Source organism: Nipponia nippon, unplaced genomic scaffold, assembly GCF_047370975.1.
Source record: "Nipponia nippon isolate SJK-2023a ecotype South Korea unplaced genomic scaffold, ASM4737097v1 scaffold_3, whole genome shotgun sequence".
In the NCBI taxonomy this organism is placed as follows: Eukaryota; Metazoa; Chordata; class Aves; order Pelecaniformes; family Threskiornithidae; genus Nipponia; species Nipponia nippon.
In genome coordinates this window covers 45,331,672-45,344,297 of record NW_028262347.1, presented here as the reverse complement: position 1 = coordinate 45,344,297, position 12,626 = coordinate 45,331,672, and the positions used below count along the sequence as shown (strand labels likewise).

Sequence of the window (12,626 nt, the reverse complement as noted above, 5' to 3'; positions counted from 1 at the left end):
TTGGTAACTCATACATTCAAAAGAAATTGGAACTAAAGTCACCTCAGGAGCATTGCCACATCTCATACTTTTAAACATGTAGGATTTCTTTTCATATAGGAGATATTTTTTCCTCCACTACAACTCTCACTTCATGGAATAATTAAATCATTCATTGGAAGATTCATTGGAGCAAGTATGTGAATGGGGATTACATCCTTTGTGAGCACTTCTACCACTGAGCTGTAGTCATGGTCTGTAGGTCTGTTTCTCTGTTTGTCCTGTTGGGTCTCTTCACTTGCCTTTATTCTGTTCCACTTTCTGCTTGGTTTCAGGCCGTGTTGCTTGATACCCAGCTTAGTGGTTGCGGCATTCAATTAGACATAGGAGACCTGGTTTCAGCTCCTTTTTCCAAGGAGAATGCTGAATCCCAGCTTTGCGGCTGCTGGCTTTTCTGAAATGCGACTGTCTCTCTCTGTGAACACGCCCTCCACCATGCATCAGTTCATACTTACTGAATTTACCCATACTCTGACCAGTTCCTGAGAGGAGGCTGGTTTCATGTTTTTCAGAAAAACACTGTTTTACACAAGCATTTTCAAGCTGTTTGAGTGTTACATCAAAATTACATTCTGATTCCATGAGGGTCCTGCAAGAATGTGGTGTTGGCCTGTTTCGCAGTGAGCTAAAAGAAAATTTATAGTCATTACTGGGAGCATTTTCAGATGAGGTAAAAGTTACTGGAGAGACAGAACAACGGTTACAATGCCATGCCTTCTCTTCAGATCTATACTGATTAGCTAGGGAGATGTGTTTATTGTAACTTAAATGCAGGGGGAGGGGGGATTGTTGGATTTTGTTGTTGGTGGTGGTCGTGGTTTTTTTTAAGTGCAAATTCCTTCACATAAGCAGGAAAGTCAAAACAACAGATAAAAGAGTGGGAGCAGTATTTTGAAAAGCAGTAATTTTTTCAAAATAATGCGCAGCTAAGTCATGGTGGACAGTGATCTCAATAAGAGCTCCCACTGGAACGCTGCAGCTAGAAGAAGATGTTCAGTCCTTGAGGAACAAATAGGGAACTAGCAAGTCAAAATACAGCAATGGTATGATCATGGAAGGCGTTATTGAGACTGTCACTAGAGCAGTTGTTTAACTTTGGTATTGACCATTTCTTAAAGATGTTGACAATATTTTTTTAGGAATGAACTAGCTTAAGGTTTAGCAAATGCCAATGTGGAAAGATGAACTGAGTTTCCTATATCCCTGGCAGAAACGAGGATTAAGAAGTTGTGAAAGCTGAAGCAAGAGAAGTTCAAACTATTAGGTACAGTTATTTAGTAGTGAAAGTAATTGTCTATTGGAGAAACGTACGTGGGATTTTGCACATGAATTCTTCAAATTATGCATTTGGTGAGGAAACTAAGAGTAAATTTCTGTCATCTTTCAGGGCAAACGATCTTAAGTGTCCATAAAAGAAACTTTATTCATTGCACTGCGGGGAAATACCATATGTTTGGTAGGTAGATTATAAAGGGGAAGGTATCAGCTCAGAATAAAACATTCTATACTCAGATTACCAACAATCTGGTATCTTTCCTTTGACCAGCTGAGGGACCCCTTTGCTAATACCAGCATCTAGATCTTCTGGAAGAGAACTCAAAGAGGGGAGAATAATCTGTAATCTGAAATCTAGGTCTCAAGAAAATGTTCCAGACAGTAGTTTTGCTTCGATTCAGTAAATGTTATAGAAGCAATATCATGGTAATTATAAGAAATTGTTAGACATGACTAGGATCTAAGAGGATTTTTTCTTTTTGGTTTACAAAATACAATTACTGTGGCATGTGCCACACTGGCATACACACTGAAACAGACAGACATCTCTGCATCTCTCCCAACTCCTTTCATAGTTATTTTACTTTAGAAGTTGTATTAGCTTCAGTTGCTAAAAGCATTAAGATAAAACAGAATAAAAAATAGAGGCAGCCTGGCAACTCACCAGGCTTTTAGATTTTTGACAAGTTTGATTTTGAAAGTACCATTTCTTAAGTGGTTTCTCTGTCTCTCTTTTAAACCTTATGAATAAAATAGAAAGTGCTTGACAGAACATGTAAAGTTAGTTTTCCAACCACTTTCCATTTTTTACCCTTTATTGAAACTCTACTTTTAAATTTTTGTAAATGGAACACTTATTTCCTGTTGCTAAAAGGTGTCAAATTTTTTGAATATTACTTTCTTTAATGTCTTCATGTAGTTCAAACTATCTGTGTGTGAAGAAAAAATGAAATGAATGCTTTTCAGAAGTTCAATGCAGGTGTTCACAAGTATTATCGACCTTAAAAAATAATGTTTTTTAAAGATATTGTGTATAGCTAATGAGCTAAGCTGTAGGTCTATAGCTTTGTGAATCACAGTAAGGCTCAGGACAAAATTTCAACCTTATACTTAGTAATGTTAGGTAAACCTTTCCTAAAGAGAGATTCAGACTGAAGGTGAGAAAAAAAGAATTAGAAAAGAATGAGAAGAGAGGCTTATAATGTGTATTATATTTAAACTGACTGTAGCTCTGTAAACAGTGTAGCAAATATTTATTTATAATATTCATTTATTTGCAGTCTGTAGTAGCACCCAAAAATTAAGAAATATAAAAAATACTAGTTTGGAGAGCAATACACTGCTTTTTTAATCTAGGCAAGACAGTCAAAACAACAACAACAAAAAATCACCTTTGTGTTGTTTAAAGCAAGTTGGCATGTGGTAACATAACTATCAGCAACTGAAATGATGAAATTATCATTGTTATCAAATACAGCTATAAACTGAACACAAGGCATGCTTCAGGTTAGTCAGAAGAGGTCCTCTGTTTTTCACTGTGCATGCTTGCTTGAAATGAAACTGTGTGTTATTGGTTAACTGGGATGCTTAGCATAATCACTTTGCAAGGCTGTGGTGGAGGGAGGTGATTATCACTGAGAACAGATGGGCAGGTCCAAAGCATTGCCAGATTCTGCACAAGCTCCGTGTACTGTAGGTTCTAGCTCTCTTTTCTTCGGCATTTCTAATTTTTATTCGTTGTGCATATTTTGAAGGGCTAGCTGAGCTAGAGGTCAGGGAGTGACGACCTTACAGTTTAGCTCACAGATGTAGGAGTGGGGAATTCAAAGTGCTGTCACTAGACATCTGAATGGATGGGGCAGACTGCATTTTGTACGATTGCCTCCCTAAATGTATGAAAGGATTTACCTCCGAGCTTAGCACTCTACACTGCATCTGTAGCTCTCTGTGGATTGTATTGTGTGTGTGACCAGAAATGATATTCTCGGATATGAACACTGTCTCTGCCTCTCCTAAAGTGCATCTTCCTAATGGGACCCGGTTTTATACGTTTCAGGTAAGTGAACTTTAATAAAACTGAAAGGATTTTTCTTGGTACTTAAACGATAGGTAAACTTTGAGTAAGAGTAGCTAACAGGTTAAGAAGCTTATGTGTTAATGAGTTTTGTACTGGTAGGAGAAAATATGTAAGAAATCAATATCATTACAGTAAGTTTGCTACCTTAAAAAAATCAGTATGTAAATTGTTCCTAAACAAACATAAAATTGCATTCACAATAATTTTGCTGTTGATTGTCTTTCCAATAATACTATCATCTTACAATTCATTAGATTTATAGTTCCTTAGATGGACCCACACTGTCTTTCTGTTTAGTTCAGATAAGCAGTTGGCATTATCAGAAATTCCAAATTCATATTATACAAAAAAATATTTTAAAAACTTCATATGTTGTACCTGTCTGGTTTTTTTTATATTAATCCTGAATGTAGTTTCATGCTAGCTGATGCTTAATTTCATTCATGTGGATAGTAATCACACATGTGCAATTGATAGAACAGCAGAATCTATTGTTAGGATTATTAAGGTTCTCAGTTTTAAACCAAGTTTTGCCTCATTCAGGTAAATAAGCTTGTGTGCTTAGCTAAAGGTAAGAATTTATTATATGCTCTAAATCTAATGTGCAAACCAGTCTAATTACAACCATCTTTTAGTAGCATTTAATTAAAAGAAATCTTTAGTGCCTTGGCTCTGGAAAACTAGGTAACCCTATATTCAGATTTAACAATAATAAAAAAAACCCACAATCCCACTGCCCCAGCTGCTCCTTATAGCACTCCAGCCCTACAGGGCAATTCAAACACTTCTCTACTTAAAGTGGCAATAGCTTTTTCAGCTCAGCCTCTGATACAGTTAGGATTTAAATAACCTTCCCATTCCTGATCGTGTAACAGTTTTGTCTTTTTGGTTACTTTATGCTATTGTAGAGTGATGTCTTTAATATGTAATAAATCTCTGTATGCTACCACAGCAGACAGTCTGAGGCAATTAAAAGGTGATCATAAAATGCATGGCAAACTTCTTTCAGAAATACAGGTACCCCATTCTTTGGGTCCAATAACTGCATTTCATTCTTGTCTTCTTTTAATCCATTGGTTTTAATTTTACTGTCTAGCCCTTCTTACAGTGATGTCAAATGATAGTTGAGGACTGTGCAGAAAGAGTGGCATCCTGCTAACAGTGACGATCTGCTGATCCTGGCAGTGAATCAGAGACATGAATGCCCCAGGCCTGTTCCTCTACAGCATGACTACTTTTTTCACACACTGACATCTAAATATTCTGTACAGCCTCCTGTAGCTATGCTCTTAAACACAATTCCTGACGTCAGGTATTCTTTCTGAGTGTGTTGAGTTGAAAAAGTCACTAAAATTAGGATGTTTGGTTGTGATACCAAATTGAATATTTTATTATGTGGTACTTTATGAAAGTAAGTGCTAACAATGAAGTATATATTTTTTTTACAGTATTTATTGTTGCCACTAGCAATTTCTATGATTACTGTAGACATTATCCCACATATAAAAAATTCTCTTTTAAAAATTATTTCTTCCACTGATTTTTAAGCTGAGGGGACAATAAATAAAAGGGAAATGTAACCAAATTTCCTGTTGTGTTCTGGATACTTTAGTGAGCAATGTAGGGTTAAATGACCTTGGAATGTAAAGTTGCTAATTCAGGACAGTCTGTGTTTGTGTTCTAGAACGCCTTGGTGTTATCAGTGCTAAAAGAATCCCTGAAAAATTTTTAAAAAATCGACCAAAGAAAGCCTATATTTTCCTGTGATGCCCTTTTAAAATGATTTTTTCTATTTATTTGTTTACATATGTGCAGTATAAAGAAAGATCTGTGAAGTAACTTTCCAGTTCTTGCCTTGGCTTCCTTTGTTGTTCCTTGCTTCCTAGCTTTTTGTGATATCTTCTCTTTCCCTCTTGAGTTACTTCAGTCTTTGCTTACAAATGTAATAATTGCTGAGAAGGACTTCATATGACTCTTGTTAATCGTTTTGATCTGTTTTAAAGTACTTTCACCTTTTGCTTTCTTACCTATTCTATTATTTCTACATGTTACATTGTAATCTCTTTGAGACAGAGAATCTCTTTCATTTACACAGTTTGCAAAGTTATGGGACAGCTTAATGGTTCTTAATTTGAAATGTATATGTTGCTATTTAACCTAAATGTGTGAAAATAATCTTAGCAAAGCCAATGATGTCTAGCATGTTTAAAACTGAACAAATACAAAAATTGTGAGATGAGGGCCTGAACTCTGACTGATGGAGGGTAATGAGTGATTAAGCTACTGAATTAATTCTACATCTGCGTAATGATTAAGCAGCTGAATTGATTGTACATTGATACAAAAATGCAACATATTAATTCTTTCAGCAACAAAACTGGTATTGAAAGAAGCACAAAGCATGTGTGCAAGTTGTAACTTTATTATTGGCATTTCACTAAAGTTCTTAGGAAATAAGACCAAATTGGCCTCTACTGGCCAAGGAATCAGACTGGCCATACAGGGATGCATGGAGCAGAACACTTGGGTTGGGAAGAATCATAATTCATGAATACCTCTACAAGTTTTTGAGCATTTATTAAGATCTTAATTGAATGCTTTGAATAGTATGCTTTAAAATCAACTTTATAAAGTGTGTTCATTTTATAAGTGAACGTGAATTGAAATCAGAAGTCTGGCATAAATTTTCAAATTCAGAGATTTTTCTTGCCTGATGAATTTTATTTTTAGTAGATGAAATTAACAGGAAATTTCTTGACAACTAATTGCAACATTTAAAATTATATTTTCACCTGTAATGACACAGGATGAATAAACAGGTTTTTTCACTTCCCCCTTCTCTCCCACTTTGTTGTGTTTTATTAGCTTCTTTGGTCTCCAGGACACCTAGTGTTCAGAAGAAGTATTGAATTTGAAAATTACATCAATATCTGCAACTATCTAGATGCTGTAAAATTCCTAATACCTTTGTTCTGCTCAGGAAATCTGTCCTGAAATTCTGCAAATGTTAAAAGCGTTATTTGGTTCAGTATATTTGCTGAACCACCTGCTATAATTAAAAGAAGCTTAAGCTTTGATCCCTAGACTATGCTTGATTAAAGCAATTAAAATAGAAAAATACAGGAGGGGAGGTCATATAAAGAAGTTATATACTGTATGAAAGGAAGGAGTTATAACACTATTATGAACAAGGTTTAGTTTTATAATAACCAAGGCAATACCAAAGTTTAGTGCTTTGTATTTCAGTATGTCTCTGTTTCATCTCAGTATGCTTGTGTCAACCCTGGCAGACCTCTGCAGCTATATAACAGAAAGCAGTGATTTTATTTCTTTTTGTCTTCAAGCTTGATAAAAAGATAGCATTTCTGCTACTCTGTGTGGATAAATTAGTTTGCCAGCAGTCCCACAGCCAGCATGTATCTTTCATGAACATTGTAAACATCAAAGTTCAAGTAGTAACATTGCCTTGCTCTCTGGTTGGTCTTGTATTTCACTGTATTTAGTGGTTATTTGCAAAAAATAATGATGCAAGTGGAAAAGTTTGGATTATAAAGGAGATATTTTTAACTTGTCTATTGGTTATGAAATGGGAAACATTAATGCACTGAAAAAATATTTTTTAATCAAGCTGTTTTTATAGAGAACTTGAGGGTGGTTCCTTTTTTATGAAAGCATAGCACAAAGGAACTTAATTTTGAAATATCAAATTTCATTTTTGAAAGTTGTGTAATACTGCTTTGATTATTTAAAAGTAACTTAAGTTTACGTTGGTGTTTATCATATTCAGTAAATATTTTTTGTTTTCTTAATTTGTTTGTCTGCACTAATACATGTGGATACTAACTTGCACAACTTCTAAACATTCAAAATATCTTCACATTGTACACGATGTTCATTTCAACAGAATTTGAAATTGAAAGAGCCTTTTTTCTGTTTCAGTATCTCTGCAAAAGAAAAGACTGAAATATTTTTATGAACAGTATTTTTAACTCTTGTAACTTTCAATTATTAAGCTAAGCACACATCTGAAGCACAGATCTAAATGAGAGCTAAAAGTAGTTGCCAATGGGCAGAACTTAGGTACTAGGCATGTGCAGTAGAGAGAGACAAACACGCTCAAATTGTGGCAGTACACAGGGTCTCATGGATCTGGCTGCATCTTTAGCTTTGAAATCAGCAGTATGTAGTAACAGCTTCCATAAATGTTAAACAAAAACTTTCAAATGTTTGGAAGCAATACTAGCCCATTTTATAGTCAGATGAGATTTGTGGTTTATAAATGAACTCTTAGGACAACTAGAGTATCATCCTTTTTTCTAACGAGTAGTGAAGTAAGGGGTGGTCTTTTCTGAAACTTTTGGAGGTTAAAGCAATTTTTTTAAAGTTATCTGATGATCAGAAGGTCTATAAAGAAATAAAACTGCTTTCTTACAAAACCCACAGAGAAATCCTAAAATATTCATCTGATGCAAAAATGTAAATACACTATGAACTACTGTAAAAGTGCATTGCTGATCAAAGGTTTGAAACTGGGTTACTGGGAAACGTTTCTATGCATAAACCTTATCTGTCACCATGATACTGATTACTACTGGTTTTTAGTTCTTAACAACTAAATGTTACACTCCAATGATAGTGAATTAACAACAGAATGCGAATAAAAATGGTACTTTCTGGTACAGAATGTGCTTTGAGCTGTGTGAAAAAAAGCATATTCTATAAGAAATAGTAGATACACTCATTAATTTTCCTATAATTCCTATTTTAATAGCTGAAATGAACTGTATACTTACCCAGAACTTCTATTTTATACTGTCTTGTAGTTTTAGTGTTTCAGTAATCCTATTGTTCTTTCATGTATCTTCTTATATGGAAATAGTAAAAGAAACAAAAAGCCTCTCCTATAAGAGAAAGTATCCTGTTAAAATTTGTAATTGCACTTGTTAGCATACATTTATCATTAGATTATGCTTTGAGCAGGTATGCCATGCTACTCTGTTTAGTAGGTCCTAACTTTTTGACTATTTTGTTGCCTCTCGTATTTCTATGCAATATAATTTAATATCAAAGACAACAGCTTTTGAGTTTCTTTGCAGAAACCCCTAGTTCTATGATAAAACAATATTTTTGGTGACGGAGATGGGTTACTAGTCATCTTCCATCTGACATGATTACTCATACCACTGCAAAATTCTTGTAAAATGTGTATTTGATGACTCTGTTCGTGATCTGTGCAGACTTAATTGCACGTGTAGAAAACATACTGTATATAACATGCAGAATAGGGACAAAAATTTGTTTGTACTTTCAATGCTGTGTCACTAGGTCCACAGAAGAACTGTGGAATCTGATCTTATCTATTCTATGATCTCGAACCCTTCAGCTGGCCAAGCATGTGGGCAGCTCCTTCCAGCAACCCTCTGACAAGCATGGAATTTTCCCTTAGTTTTGCCTAAATGAAGATTTTTCTCTTCTTACTTAACACACTGGCACAGTACTTTTTTTTAAAAACTTCATGTAAAAGTACTAGAGACTTGTTCTTTGTGAAAGGTGCAAGTCCATAGCCAATTGGTAACTTGTATCAGTAGTGATGGTAAACATCACTAAAAGGCCAACTATAACAGGAGTCAACTGAGTAATTGGTTTTGTGTGCAAAAAGTTGTGGTACAGATCATGCAGGTTGTTGTAGGCTTCAGAAGGTTTGAAAGCTGTGTTAGTGAGTATAAATAATAACAGTGGCAGAAAGGCTGACAGTGAGGTGCTTTTAAAGACTTCTGACATGTTAACAGTGGCAGAAAGTAGTAATGCTGGAGCAGTGCTTTACCCTGTAGCCAAAAAAAAAAAAAAAATCATTAACAAGTCTGGGCAGTGTCAAAGGCAGGAGACAATAATAAAGTGATTTGCATTGCAAATAGCTTGGAAATATTTATAACCATATAAGTGGGTTTTATATAATTTTGGAACATAGGAATTTCAGAGGAACAATGTGAGGAATATGCATACAGGCTCTTTTACTCAGAAATAAATGACAAATGGCAATAGAGGCTGGTCTTACATTACAAGTGAGTGTTATTTGTTCTTATTTACTATAATTATTCTGTGATATGTATTTTTATTGCCTGTTTTGTGAAGAACAGACAAACTTTTCTGCTCAAATACAGACATGTTAATGCAGTGTTAATCTGAATGTACTGCAAAATATTAATGTTCTCTGTGTTCAAACAATTATAAAATTTTGAAGGAGAAATATTTAAAAATTTTATACATTAAAACATGTTATACCAAATAAACTTTCAGTAAGTTTCATCTGGTAGTGCTGTTAATTTTTTATTTTTTTTTTTGTAGAATGGAGAAGACTGTGAGCATTTGTTAATCAGTCCAGCTATACTGACAACTAGTAGGTTTAATTATTTTACCGAGTTGGTGAGAATGTGGCAGTTGGACTCCAAAAGTGGAACAAAATTATTCAGGCTGACATGAAAATAAGAATATCATCCAAGTATTCGGCTGAAAAGCCCTAAAAGTGTGTTACTGTGAAGTATTTAATGTAATGTGTCTTAAGCATCTAGAGAAATAATTTTGTTTGCACAAGGGTTTTTTTGCATAATTCTGTTGTGCCAGAGAATTGTGATTTGTGGCCATCAGAGCTCATGAAAGACAATGTCCTCACCACGAGCGGTCCTGTCCACACGTGTGACACAGGGAGTATTTTTGAAAAGCTACTTGTTTTCTGGTTAGCTTCTGAGTTTTAGCTGGAACCATGGTGAGAGCTGCCCCAACTGGCACCACATACCCTCTTCCTGCATAAAAGTCAGTAGCACTGCATGGCCCTATATTTTCCATAGTTTTTTTCCAGCCAGTCAATAAAATGGTCTGATAGTTTTTTGAATATGCTGTTCTGCATGCAGTGAACTGGGAAGGGTGACTTGACTGAATATTAACTGACTGTTTTGATCTATAGATACATTTGCATCCTTCCTTGGGTGGAAACGCCCATTGCTTAAGGAAGAAATGAGAAACATTATGGTTCTAAGATAAGCCTAATTACCATGAATTTGGTAGTGGAAATCAGGAGAATCAATCCTTCTCCCCAAAAGCCACAAACTAAACACATGCACACACACAGACATGCTTTCCAAAAGACAATTAAGAAAATAATTGAGCATAGAAGGATTCTGTCTATAGTATTTTTCAGTTGTAGAGACTTAGTAAATTATGTTGCTTACTCCAAAAATATGATAATTAGAGTAAGCAAGCAAAGAATACAGGACCTTGGAATACATACATAAAACAAAATAGAAAGAGCTTAAAGGCTTTGTGTCTTAAGTCAATATTCATGTAAACTTTTCTTTTGCCTATTATACAAAAATATTTTGTCCACGTAATAGCATTTTTTCATATGTTGAAACTGAACAGTAACCAAGCAGAGCAGTCAATGCACCTTTCCCATGCAGAATTCCTGTCGTTCAGAGTGTGGCCGATTCTACTTTGCAAAGTAATGGAGTGAAGAGTCAGAAAATACCTTTCCTTTTTCTGCCAGTATCACTGGGGCTAAAATAGAGCTGCAGTTTCTTTTGCAGCTGAGTGGATGTGATCAATAAAAGCAAGCGACCAGTAGGAGGAATAGCAATAGGAATGCGTTCCTCCTATTCCAGAAATAGGATCATGGTACGGTTTCTGAATCATAGCTAGAAACATGTTTCTGGCTCAATTTCAGAAGTGCCTTCAGTATTGGATTCTGAACCTGGGCTTCTTTTACAATAATTTGCATAGAAAACAAAACTAGAGGAAGAAATGTACTGGTATTTTCCAGAATAGTAAGAATACTAAGGATTATTACACAATAATGTGTGTTGGTTTGATACTGGTTGGTCCATTCTCTTAACTGAACACAAGCTGTATAGAGTGAGATAGCAGAATGCTTGGATAATAAGCTTTCCTTATAGGGAAAAATAGAATAATATAGGCATAGCCTGTTCTGAGAGCACAGATTGCATCTCTGTAGATGGGTGTCCTGAACATCCTGTATAAATCGTGATGATAATCTATTGGAAATGGCATGTTTTTTCCCACGATGAACATTACCAGTCTTGCTATGCAGCACTGCTGAAGCTATCCCATCCCTGTCTGGGAGGAGAGTGTAATTAATTTGCTGATTTCATCGTACATTTCAAATATATTCCTAGTAGTTGTCTCAGATCTAAATGATACTGCCTCCTTCTTCTTGATTTGCTACACACTGGACCAAGTAGAGCATGGTACCACTTCCTGGTATTTAGTAAAAGAGGGTGTTTGGTCTGGAAGTTCTTAGTGCTGTCTTGACTAGCTTTTAGTGCCACGTATAGCATCCACTTCAAAATTCTTCTCAGGATAGCTTTTACTGTCTGAAAGCCTGAATTAATCAGTTATAAGAATGTAAACATAGCCATCTACATCAGCTGATAAGCCTATGCTAATTAGATGTCCTTCAAGAGCTGGAAATACTATGTATCAGCACTTAAAAACACGTTTTTCATTTGGAGAACGATATACTTTAGAGAAAGATATAGTTGTGTAGAAACAACTTAGTAGACTTGGAAAAAAATAAGTAAAAGGAATTAGTATCATTACTAACTAGCACAGTATTCACTTTATTTGTCTTCACAGTCTTTTTATACATAGTTCATAAATTTGTAAGGCAAGAGGATCTGTTTCTTGCCTGTTATTCATGTAGCATTTACTCATACAGTCTTCACTATCAACAGCATCAGCTGATGATGTTGAGAGGTGGGTGATCTACCTGCAAATTTCTTCTTTTTCTTACATCTGTCTTAAGGCAAGGAAAAAAGCTGGTAAAGACAGATAATGCAAAATACTTGGCATGTTGAACTGTCCTATGATTGAAGACAAGCAATAAAATGCATTATTTTAATGGTTTTAAATAACTTGAGATGTGAATAAACTTTTTTGCTGAGGAACTTATTAGCTTATAGTTATGTCTATTTTGGGGAAATTACTATGATAGAAGCATTGAAGTAAATATTCCATTTTTACCTTTATTCATAGGTTGTGTTTTCATTTTGAATGGAGTAGTGTTAATATACATCACAAGATTTTTAATACTAAATTTCCTAGTAGTGATTTCAGTAAATAAATTTTATTTTACCTCATCTATTCCTGTCTAGTTCAATATTCAGTTGGCAGTTTTGCTCAGCATAACATTTAGGATGACTATGAGGCTAGGATCGTTTTGAAA

At 35.0% G+C, this 12,626-nt stretch overlaps 1 protein-coding gene across 9 annotated transcripts in view; it reads left to right on the top strand.

Annotated features, from left to right (window-relative positions):
* Nucleotides 1-12,626, top strand: part of PPFIA2 (PPFI scaffold protein A2) — a 352,807-nt gene that overhangs the window by 106,331 nt on the left and 233,850 nt on the right. For 2 of the 9 annotated variants that reach the window (XM_087765244.1, XM_087765243.1), the window contains exon 1: nt 2,976-3,370. The exons of the other annotated variants lie outside the window; for them this stretch is intronic. In XM_087765244.1, the coding sequence (XP_087621370.1) occupies nt 3,290-3,370 (81 nt within the window). In that variant the 5' untranslated portion in view covers nt 2,976-3,289. Of the gene's footprint in view, nt 1-2,975; nt 3,371-12,626 lie in introns of those variants that run through there. 9 annotated transcript variants of the gene reach the window in all.